The following is a 12,500-nucleotide window of genomic DNA, read 5'->3' on the forward strand; positions in this document are numbered from 1 at the left end:
CTGGAGTGTTTCATAACATTGGGAAACAAGGCCATCAGTGGAAAATGTTCCTGTGTTGCAGGAGCTAGTGGCTTCTGTCACCACCTAATAGGCCTACTCTTCTACATGGCTCACTGTAAAATGTTTGGATTGGTCTCCCTACCAGATGATCTGACATGCACAAGCATGACTCAGCGATGGAGTATCCCAAAAGAAAGACATATCCAGTCTAAAGAAGTTCAATCAGTACTGGTCAAAAAGCCAAAAATGGGTGCCAACTACAGCAAGTTCGTTAAAAGCAATTTGTATTCACCTTCAACATCCTATGGTATCCTTTGCAAGAGTGACTTTGTTGGTTTGGAGCCACTACCTCTGGCTGCTGATATTGTTCCCACATCAGAGCAAAGACCAAATGTGCCTCAGGTTGCCACAAGGTATGGGAATGTTCTCAAAGGCAGTGTGCTATCTTACCAGCAAAAGCTATCTCAAGAGTATGTGATAAATGACTTCCTTGCCAGCGAGTTCCCCAGTTTGCCAATGGAGAATGCTGGAGAAAACTTCGAAAATAATGTTCAGTTATGCTTAAATCAGAACAAACAGGCAGCACTCGAGGCACTGGCAATTAATCAATCAGTTGCAATTGACATGGAACAAAAAACTGTGACACAGAGTGCTAGTACCTTTTGGCACCTGTTGCCTGGTCTTTGTGCAAAGCGTATCTCAAACTTTGAAATCTTGGTGAAGCAATTAAATCCAACAAGACGTATTGTGACTGCACCCATGCGAAGGGGTATTGAACTTGAACCCCATGCAGCTATGATTTATGCAGATAAGGCCAAACCAGGGATGGTCAACCTCTACCCCAGCGGATTGGTCATCTGTCCAAAGAGCCCATGGCTGGGGTGTAGTCCTGATCGCAAGGTCTATAACATTACTGCCGCAGTTTAAGGCTTAAATCCATTTGGCCTCTTGGAAATAAAAATAGTAAAAGAGGGAGAAACTGATTTCAAAAATGTTAGATATGTCGACATTGACCCACTTACAAATGAGAAAACACTGAAGAAAAGCCATGAATATTACTTTCAAGTGCAATGTCAGTTAGCTATCACTGGATTGGAATGGTGCGATTTTCTTTGTTACCTGAATGACAATACCTTTTTTTGTCAGAGAATCCTGTTTGACAAGGATTTTTTCCAGGAAAGCAAAGATAAAGTTGACCAGTTTTTTTCTAGTATTTTTTACAGTGAACATAGAATACAAAGGGTGATAACCAAGAAGTGATCACAGTAACGTTATTCCATTTTAAGACTAATATTTTATTCACCTCTTAACTTGCAAATAGTCGAAAATCTGAACATGTATATAATCATAGAGAGAAGTTACCAAACTTTTGACACTAATTCTATTGTCTTCGTTTTTTAGTGTCTTTTAATAGTTGCACCTTGACTTTTAAGTTTTGTTTCAAACGTTTAGTTAACTCGACTGTAATAGTAACACTTGATATGATAAATAGTTAATTTTGAAGTCATGAAGTACATGTAAATGGTAGTTTTTATTTATCTCCATTTAATATCAAGGGTCCCTGGAAATTTGTTAATAAACAGATAATTGTATATATTTGATTAACAGAGCCCAACATGGACAGTGGAACATCTGAGTCAAAGAAATGGTATTCTTTGATCCTTCTGATTGCCCTTTCAACATGTATTCGCAGTTTTGCAATTTTTTGGTATTTAGGACTTCTGTTTCAGAAAATTGCCTTCTATCTTGTAAAAAAGGAGGAAGGTTCAAGCAAGCACCCCTGCCCCTCAGAAAATCTTCAATATCAAATCCTTTATCTGCCATCACAGAATCACCATTTTCAAGCAAATTTAATATCCCTGAACACCTAGTGATCTCTTTATCAGAAATTGCCCCTGTATAAAGAGAAGAAACAAAAGTAACTGCACCATGTGGTGCAATGCCTACTAAACCCTTAAGTGTCGTGTTACTCTTATAGGTAGAATAAAGTTGGGACTGCAAAAGGAGAGATGATGGTGTCTCAACAAATATTTCTGTGCAGTCAAGGATTACACGTGTGGTAGGATAAAGCCTTTTGAACTCCTGTGGCATCTTGGCATTAACATCAGCTCTAGATGGCCAAATCATTTGATTGCCAAGGAGAAAATACAAATAGTTAGCCCAAGTTGTTAATTTTCTACTAACAGTTGACATATGTAAATTAAAACGGTGTGCAAGATCTTGTTGGAATAGCCCTAATTTAATTCTAACTAAAAACATGAATAACTCATCTATGAGTTGCATAACCCTAACATTTGGCCGATTTTGTAAAATGCCTGTTGCATAACAGTATGTCATTGTTTCTGCAGAAGGTCTGGCAAAATTATAAAAAAATTTCAAATGGTCATATGTGCAAAACCTAGTGTAGAATTTAATAGCATCATTATCTGTGGAGAATCGTTCTAACCCAAAATTGTAAATGGCAAGTTCTGCTGCAGCTTGTTCTTTTTGTCGCATTAATTCTTCTTGTGCAGCACTGGCATCTCTCCTTGCATCTCCAAGTTCGGCTTGTACAGCAAGTAGCTGTGCTTTGGTCTGTCTGAGCTCTTCAGAAATATTTGGAACTTGGGTTGTGTCTCCCTCATAAGGTTGGTTTGACTCATTATCTAAAACTTCCCCATCACTCTCATCTGTTTGTGTGGCACTGTAAACAACACAATATAAAAGGATATCAACAAACAAACAATCTCAACTGTGTGAAAATACCACTGATGAATAAACTATTTTTATTATTGTTGTGAACACCTCAACTGTATCGACAACCAAAACAACAGAGGTTAAAAATATTAAGAAAATATAATCCCTAGACTACAGACACCTAAAGTTATGTAACAAAGTCCACCACATAACAACATGCATGATAACACACCTTTCAACTTGTCTTATAACCTTTCGTCTGCTTGTTGTTGTTACTGTCCAGTTAAATACAGTAGGGACTGTTTCTTCTTTAAGACGTCGCCTTCCTGAATTATCAAGAGGGAGGAAGTCTTCTTCTTTAAAATGTTTGCCACAGACTCTGGTCTTGGATGTTATCTACAGTAGATACAATAAGCTCAAGTTTTATAGATAAATGAAGAAAAAAAAGGAAATCAACTGTTATGAGCTTGAATTATGAAAGAGCATTTCCCTTTCGATACCCTGCGAGCAGTGGAGAAAAACGCGAAATTACCTTGAAATGTGGCCCAACGTCCCTTCTTATTTTGACAAGCCATTGCCGCTGCTTTTCTTTCTTTTTAGGTATTCGGTGAAATGTCAAAGAACTTTTGTAACGACTATCACCAGTGCACATCAGAACACAACAGTGATAATTTCCTCCTCTCAACTTCTTTTTGGGTACTGGAGAACTTGGACGAAAATCATCTACGGAACAGAAAGTTGAGACTAAAGTAAAACATGTTAAGCTCAATCAGCTCACTAGGCTTGACAAAGAACAAAGGAAGATATAAATAGAGCACCAACAATAAAAGGTTCATGACGTTGCTTACCTGCATTGTTCGCCATGCGGTCCACTGGTCACAAACAACGGCCGCAGGTTTTAACGTTGAAAAATCACCTTGTTTTTTAAAATATTTAGAGAAAACCCCGAAAAAGACAAATCAAGGCACCCAAAACTTTAAAATAATTGGCTAACACTGATGTAGAAGTAAACAGATCGCTAATATTTTCAAAATATAACTTCAAGAATGGCTTTGTCACCCTGTGATTTCAATATGGCTCTTGGAACGCTTGCGTCCCAATATGGCGTTGCTAAGCGGTATCCAGGCACGTGACCTAATCCTGCAAAGGGCCTATTAGCCCGTGTACTGGTCACATTGGCATACATGAAGGTGCGGACGGACGTACAGATGTACGTACGTACGTTGATGACGTCATGGCTATAAAACCAAATTTTCTCATGTCAATGGGTTACCATATTCTCTTAACTATGGTGCTCCGCACGCGCGCGCCGAAGCGTGGAGCTCCGCTATTAATCTTACAACAGGATTTTGTCTCACTTGAATTTTTCTTATATGTGTTTTGTGTACAATTCCCCAAGCTCATATGCCATAACAAATATAAGTATAGATTCGATTATAGTATATTTGTCTTAGTTGTTTAATTGCGAGGTAATACCTTAATTTCGATATTATTCCAGTGTTTCGAGGTATACGGGAAGAGACAAAAGAGATGTGGTGTTTCCAGGTTAAAGACTCGTCAATCATAACACCTGGGTATTTAAAGGTAAAAGGTAAAGTAACTTTATTTAACGTCGGTTGTTCCTTCAGCTACGAGGCTGGTATCAATCGAAGCCGACAATGCGTCCTGTACCCCCCTCCCTCTGTCAGAGCTCCGTCTTACGGGTATTTAAAGCTATAGCTACAAGGATCAGAGGAAAGTCAAAACAGACGTTTAAGTCACCGAGGATCTCTCGCTCCAAAAGCCGTGCACTATCCAACTGAGCCACGACTGCTCCTGTATTTTATGCATTTCTTACGTTCTAAAGAATAAGAGGAGCCGTCGCTATTTCCTATGTTAAGATTTGTTGAGATATCCTTTTTTTTTGTGGATTTGATTATCATAAAGTTTGTTTTACCCCTATTGATAAACAGCTTGTTAACATCGCACCATCTTTTCACTTTGGATAGTCAGAGGTTATTAAGTGTTCGAGTGCTTTAAGGTCCCATGCGGATGCAAATACATTCGTATCATCAGCAAAGATTATGAAAAAAAATTTTTGAGATCAATTTGGCAAACCATTAATGTAGAATAAAAAAAAGGAGAGGTCCTAGTGTGTCCCCTTGTGGGATTCCTCATAACATTGTCTGTTTGGAGGACTCAACTCCATCCAACTCAACGTACAGTTTCCTATTCGAAAGATAGCTTTGAAACCAGTTTAAAGGAGTCCCACTTATTCCATAAGCTCCCAATTTTCTCAGCAAGATCATATGGTCAACAGTATCAAAGGCTTTTGAAAAGTCTAAGAAAACACCACAAGTGTATAAACTATTATCGATGGCTTTTCTTAGCGTACTTGTGATTTCAGTTATAGCTTCAACGTACGGTTGAATGATTGTCCTTTCCTAAAGCCAAATTGAAATTGAAAGAGGATTTTCTGCTTCTCAATATAGTTGATAAGCTGCATGTGTATAAGGTTTTCAAATATTTGTGTAGACGATGATAACGTTGAGATAGGGCAAAAATTGGTAGGACCTGTAACCTCGCCTCCTTTGTCAATTATTGGTGTAACCTTAGAAATTTTCACAATATCAGGTACACGGTCCAAGCGTTCTCTTTAGACTCATCGTTGCACTCATAAGTTTAACTTTGGTCTGCTAACGCATCTTGTGGTAGCCAGCCTACGGCATGCACCATATCTCAATTGCAAGTTTAAGCTCAGCAGTTTACCATGTGTTTAATGAAGATAAATTTTGGCAAAGAAGTCTTAACTTAGTATTTAGCCTCCTTTTTTGGTTGATATCCTTCTCGAGCGATCAATAGTAGTTTTCGACCCAGAGTACACCTGTACAATTAAAGAGGTAGTCAATTGCACTAAACTTAGTGTTCTCAATGCAACATTTTAAGTGAAGACACTCTCCTTTAAACAGACCAAATGGAGATTATTAATAAATGAACGAAAGAAAAGAAAAGCCGGAAGAACAACGTTTTGAGAATAGACATACTGACTAATGTTAGGGACATACTGACTAATGTTGGGGTGATAGTTTATTCTTGGTGTAGTTTTTATTTTAACGATAACCGCCCGAGGGGGGGGGGGGGGGGACTCCAATATAAAAAGGGGAGGGATGCTCGACGTAAATTTAAAATAAAAACCCAAAAGGAGACCAACCAGGGCGGGGCGCAGGCTTTTTTAACCCCTAAAAGAGTAAATAAAAAAGAATTTAAAATATACGTAGTAAATATACGCTTTTATATTTCTTCGTGCGCAACCGTAAAGGAGACCTTCACGGCTACATGAACACCGTCAGTGAGACCAAAATCCGAAATTTACACCCCTAAGCCAGATGAAGAGCATCCCTCCCCTTTTTACATGTGATTCCCCCTGCCTCTCCCCCACCCCGGGATAGCTGTCGTAGCTTATCGTACCATGAAGAACAAGAAAGATATAAAATTCCATCAACAACTGTAAAATTAATTTACAGTTTCGCAACAGTTTTCATTATTCAAATACAGCAATTTTCACCTCAGTTGCGTCGCGCTTAGATATACCTTTAACCTCTGAGACGTTTTCAATCTTACGAGATGAATTTATGCACAAGCATGCTCACAAGTGGAAAGAAAGCGCTTTCAGCGCAAAGTGAATTCCAGACACTGTCCAGATGTTTTAGTTCATTTCCGGCCGAGTGAAACTTATTTGAAAGGCGGAAAAAATTAGGAACCGATTCGCCACACAGACTTGACACTTGGAGAGGTTATTTATGCATTGGTCTGTTATAACATTTCATTTCCTTGGCACCTTTCATTCTACGGTTTCGGATATTTTTATTTGTAGAGTGACCGAGCTATTTCATCGGTCAATCCCATTTTTTGCAGCTTTTAAAGCCATCTGTCCAATGAGAAACCACAGGACACAGGAAACTTGACAACATTCCATTGCAATTACAAGTAAGCTATTACTCTCCTCTTTGTTGGAGTGAGCTTCTCGTCAAGTCTTTGGGAACCTAGCTCTTTTATACAGCCATATTACTTCAACTGTCTAACGCCGATTAATTGCCAAATTATGTCACAGTCAGCGTCAGACATAGCCTTCAATTGCGTTCTTACAGGCTCTGGGGATGACAGATCTTGAGTTTTTATCTGAATTAAATCACCTATGGAATCGTTCTCATACAACTCCTATAACTGCCTTCAGTACAATGACTGTTTTACGTTTTAGTTTTGTAACTATGTTGAAACTCGTTAGCTTAAAATGCGGTCATTCTGGGTGCCAAATTTGGATGGAGGAGCACGTAAGGAAGGCCGTCAATCCGACTTGTCCAATCTGTAGGGCGGTCATAAACGACGAGACACGTAGTGTGAACATCACACTGGACAATTTAACAAAAGAGATGCCCGTACGTGCGTGATTAGCGGTTGTGACTGGACAGGAGTTTATGGATCAGCCAAAAGCCACTACGAACGGTGCCCAAAGGTAAAAGTGACGTGTGGGCAAGATGGCTGCGAACAGCAATTGCCACGTGAGGAAATGCCGGCTCACGAAGAGACATGTGAGAAGAAAAGGATCCGTTGTTCGGAATGCAGGCGAGCTGTAAAGAGAGAATCAATGGATCATCATCAAGCCTCCGTTTGTGTAAATGCAGTAATTTATTGCCCTCTTAGGTGTGAGACATCATTACCAAGATATGATTTAATAGGCTCAAAATAGAGCGGACCTTTGGCAAACGCTTAGGCAAAATCAACAACTACATGCAAATTGTGCTTATCTGCCTTATTACGTAACGAATAATACCGGTAAGAAGAACAAGAATAAAAAATTAAATAAATAAATAAAATAAAATAGGGAGCGGGAGAGAAAGGGGTTCTAAACTTATTGGCACGAGATTTTAAAAATTTCTTTTACGTTTACAGTCGGCAAAACCTTCGCTAAGACTTTGTGGATAGAAAAAACATTAGTGGCTTACTAGTTGCTCGACATTTAATGTGATGAAGAGCAAATTACAAATGAAAATCTCCTTGAAACGTTTATTGTAACGATTGATTCGCTAAATTAAAAAAATCAGTTATATGAGCTTTATGCTTTCCAAGCTACTGTCGCTTAGTGTAGCCCAATTTAAAGCATTATAAACATTATGTCTAGAGCAACTATTCCAGTTACCCATAGGGCGTATAGAAGCATGAGTACCGCCAAGTTGAAATAAGGGCGTGCAGAGTTAGTTAACGCAGAAAGGTTACAAGTTCATTTTGAAAAGCGTACTAGGTTAGGTTCTCTTCTAGGGTTGTGAAAAAAATCTGATTTCATCAAAACCTCTTGTCCAAGTAATAAAAAAAAAAAACAAAATGAACAAGTCCTAAATAGACAGTATGATGAAAGAGAGCTTCATTGGTTGGTAACACGAAGAAACGTTTTTACATTGTACGGAATTTGTTATCGAAACAACTAATGCAAGTACCTTCCTTTGCGCTTCACTGGGCAGGAATTTTTCAATTTGGTATGAAAGGAAACGAGCACTCGAGGGTACGACAGATCTCGGTTTTGTGCTGCGCGAAAAATGAAAGGAGGTGATGCAGGCATAATAGCAGGGCAATACAAAAATGGGCAAAATACACGACCACACAGTATCCCATATGAATTACGTAAATTGACCCAGGTTCTTGATGCTTATTTGCTTTCAAAAGCCACATATTTTTACACATGAGCACTTGTAAGAACAAGGCTCTGGCATGTCAGGTGCCTGGATGCCAGGCCATAAAAAAGCGTCACGAAATGCGGGAACACAACGACCACGCTGCTGCGTCTCATTACAGATTGCAATGCGGAGAGCTCCAGAGACTGCGACGCCTCTTAAACAAGGGGGTAAATACTTATATTGTACAATTGTTATGATGTTCTTATTAGGAAAGCAAGAAAGAGGGGATAGACAGCAAGTTGCTTGTTTAACTTGATGTAATTTTTCTTTTCCCTGAAACTGCAAAATATAGAAATGGGTTCATCAAATGGGTTGGGTTGATATGGTAAATTTACTACCATAAAGAAACGTGATAGCTGACGTTTCAAGCATTAAGGCCGGTACACACGAGGGAGCTTGCTCCCGCAGCACGCTCCTGCAACACGCTCCTGGAGCAAAGCTCCTTCGTCTGCACCAACGATTTCTAGCGAAAAAATATGTTGCGCAGCAAAACTTTTGCTCCCGAGTTTTGGTCTCTCATATCAAACTGGTTTGAGATGAGGGAGCAAGCTCCAGGGGCAAATCTGTTGCACGAGTCTGTTTCAGGAGCAAGCTCCCTCGTGTGTGCTGGCATTTGCTGGATGTGACATGACGTGTCTTCAGTTGGCCAATCAAATTGGCTTATTTTTTTCATCCACAACAGCTCCCATGCCCCAATCGGGTTGTTTCATCATTCAGCTCCCTCGTCATGTCCTTCGTATGTACTGGTTGGGGTACTTACCCGGGAGTGTGTGTCGGGAGCGTGTTTCAGGAGCAAGCTCCCTCGTGTGTGCCGGCCTTTAGCCTTTCCTCAGAGTGAATAATTTGTGAAAAAAAAGAGGAAAATAAGATGGTGCTCTATAATAACATTGCCTGATTTGAAGAAACAATTTGTCAGTAAGTTTAGGAAGAACACGTTTCAGATGACTCATAATGCTAACCTAAACAACCAAAACAAACAAATTGTAATTCGTTACTTTATGTGTTATTTATAATGTGATTTCTCTTTGGGTGACACATCACATGCAATAAGAGCATCTTTCTGTCTCAAGTACCATTCCCTTTTCTAAGGGGCTTTTTGTATTCATTACAATTTCCGGGTAAACCAAATCTGTTTGATTTGGAAAGTGCATTTCTTTTTATACTTGAGTCATAATGGCACATAGTTGTTAAGAAACAATCCAACAATTTGTCACCAAGGTGTGATGTACATTTTCATTGAATGCTATTACGACGAAATACTTGTTTTGATTGTTTTAGAGCCCTACCAACGAATGTAAGCCCCCAACAGAAGATAAAGTCATGTCATTTACGTGGAACATTCCAGGGTTTCTGCAACTACAAGGAGGAGAAATGCCCATTACCAGTGACATTTTATCCATGGGGAAAAAGAAATGGAGAGTTCTAATAACAAAGAAAATAGAACTAGCAGTACAACTTTTGGCTTCTTTCCAACCCCAAACAGTACAGATAAGGTAATTACAAACACAACTCAAATGCAAAACAAATCTCAATGAATTGAAAGGTACCCCGGTGAACAGCAGTATTAACTATAGACCACGGTATTAATGGACTAACCAATGTACGGTCTTCTTAATCAAAGTGATCCTGCCTCACTACGGTAGTTTTAAGATGCTTCAAATTCCTTTGAAGGTACCAAAACAGAAAATTGGAACAGGAATGCTTTTGGAAAGCTGGAAACTTTGGTATGAACAGTGACTGAGTTCATCAAAACACTGATTGCTTCATATTTCAGGATTGTGATGATGCCAGGAGAGGAGAATGAAGAAGTATTTGTCCTACAGCATACAACCCTTAAAGAGGGAGAATGCAGGGTATCAGCTTAAAGGACATTAACAAATGGGTGAACAGAGACGGAGAGCTCAAAATTAAGATCATCATTTATTACCTCAGATTCTGAAGTTAGTTAAGTAAATGAAGCCTCACTTGGGCACTTATTTTTAGACTACTAAAACAAAAAAATTACTTCTTTTTTTCGATCAAATGTAAAAAGTAATGAATGCTTGAGTCATTTTGAAAGGAGAAGCGTTTATTTAAACTGTATTTTTCTTTTGTTAATAAGCACTCTAAAAGCCAAAAAAAGAAACTGACTTCATTTACTTACTATCTTTCTAAAACTGAAGTGAAACTTAAAAAATAAAAAATAAAAACATTTCACAGTGACACAAAAAATGAACATCTTCAAACAAATAGAAAACTTTCTTAGTTAACAATCTCTAGCGTATGTATCATTTTTGCTTTGTTGATAAGCTTTCTACCTTTTGAATTAAATATACATCTCTTTCATACTAACTTTAGTTCTTGCAAAATGAAGCATGCATGTATAATAATTATTAATGTTAGAAAGTGTATCATGCATGTTAATTTTGTTACTGTTTGAAGTTCACAAGAAGCCATAAATTGCAAAGATAGATCCATTTGCTTTGTTATGAAAGCTAAAATTTCGCTGGCCATGGACATTTCTCCCCCTTGTTATTCCAGAATTCGTGAAAATTTCCACCTGAAGAGATTAATGTAAGAAAGTCTTTGGGAATCTTGCTTTTCATTGTTGGTGTATTCAACTCTATGGATGAGTGTCGGGGCCGTACCATTAATTGATTTAAATAAAGAATGTTAACGTTTTGAACTTTGTGAACTCACTTTTATTCCTCTAACAAGTGACTGCAATTAAGCTGAGTTTCCTCTGCTGTTATGAGGTGTCCCCTTAACTTGAAATTAAGTGGTTTGCAAGATTTGCCGTTAGTCCGCACCGCGACTTTTTAGCGTTCACACTCGCTGACACCTGCCTGTAAATTGTAACGACATGATAGCCGATGAATATGAACGAACAATGTGGAACTTTCCAATATGTGGAACTTTACATACATGTAAAGAGACATGAGGATGATATCAGGAGTCAACCGGACAAATACTCGCTTCATTTGGCAGCTTATCTACCTATGCTAGGCTAATCCCCAAAAAACCTCAACACGTTGATATTTTCAAATATTTGACCTCATTATCATTAAGAGTTTGGGGATTGGAATTAGGACAAATGAAAAAATGAAAGCTTGATTCAGCAAACGTAAAGCAGAGTTGGTGTAAAGAGTTCTTACCCCCCTCCTTTCCGTTAACATTCTGTCTTCGAAAAGTAGACAAGGAATAAACTGTTAAATTACTGTAGATGCGTTTTATGAATGTGCTGAAATAGTCGCGCGCTGATATCTATAGGTATCGTATATGACAACTTCATTGGTCGCTTTATTACATGCCGAGACGAAGCCTCGGTTATGTTGGTGTTGTGCAAAATTAAGTCAATCTTTGAACCGACTCGTGGATCCGACTCTTCCCTCAAGTGTATGATGAGAATCCTCGACCGAGTCTCCCTCGTTTTGATCACGATCGAGTCTCCTTTTATCGTGTAACACCTTAAAACGAGCCGTGCTTCGTATTGCACGTGGAATACGAGTGATCCCAGTTCCCTCGATCCAAAAGGTTAACACAAATGAGACCCCCCTCGATATCCGCTCGATTCTCAAATTGAGGTATCCCTCAAACGAGTACTCCCACGATTCCTTTCGTGTTCTTAAATATCTAGTACTGCACTTGTCGAATCAATTTTTATCGAGTCTTCTGTCCCTCGTTTACCAGAAGGGTTGAGTGATCCCAACCGCCTATTCATTCTTTCGATTTTAATACCACTCGATTGTGTAATTGAGATTCGATTATACGATCGAGTAAATCGACATTCGATTATACGATCGAGTAAATCAAGATTCGATTATACGATCGAGTAAATCGACATTCGGTTATACGAGTAACATTGTAGTACGATTATACGTTTTAAGTATCGATTCTCGTTTACACGATCGTAACATCACTGTCGAGCAACCAGAAAGTTATCACAAGGAGACTGGTACCTAGCGGGCGAATCGCCATCGTTGCAGAAAGTTATCACAAGGAGACTGGTACCTAGCGACGAGTCGCCATTGTTGCTGCACACAGAGTGTTGCTGACAAATGCACTGATGTAAGTCATTTCGCTATTCTCTCCCCAGAATATAGTTTCTTTTGGGGCATTATTTGTTTGAAAGCAATG

The 12,500-nt window shown here is 38.9% G+C and overlaps 1 protein-coding gene and 1 pseudogene across 1 annotated transcript; one reads left to right on the forward strand and one right to left on the reverse strand.

Annotated features, from left to right (window-relative positions):
- Positions 1-105: 105 nt before the first annotated feature.
- Positions 106-1,260, forward strand: LOC138036629 (uncharacterized; annotated as a pseudogene).
- A 312-nt stretch (positions 1,261-1,572) lies between these two features.
- On the reverse strand, positions 1,573-3,328 carry LOC138036630 (uncharacterized). The gene is made up of 3 exons (XM_068882758.1): positions 3,209-3,328; positions 2,909-3,072; positions 1,573-2,683 (listed from the first exon to the last, which is right to left on the reverse strand). Exons 1-3 carry the CDS (start codon positions 3,326-3,328, stop codon positions 1,573-1,575), a joined length of 1,395 nt encoding a protein of 464 aa, XP_068738859.1.
- Positions 3,329-12,500: the final 9,172 nt, after the last annotated feature.

Source organism: Montipora capricornis, unplaced genomic scaffold (genome assembly GCF_036669925.1).
Source record: "Montipora capricornis isolate CH-2021 unplaced genomic scaffold, ASM3666992v2 scaffold_492, whole genome shotgun sequence".
NCBI classification, from domain to species: domain Eukaryota; kingdom Metazoa; phylum Cnidaria; class Anthozoa; order Scleractinia; family Acroporidae; genus Montipora; species Montipora capricornis.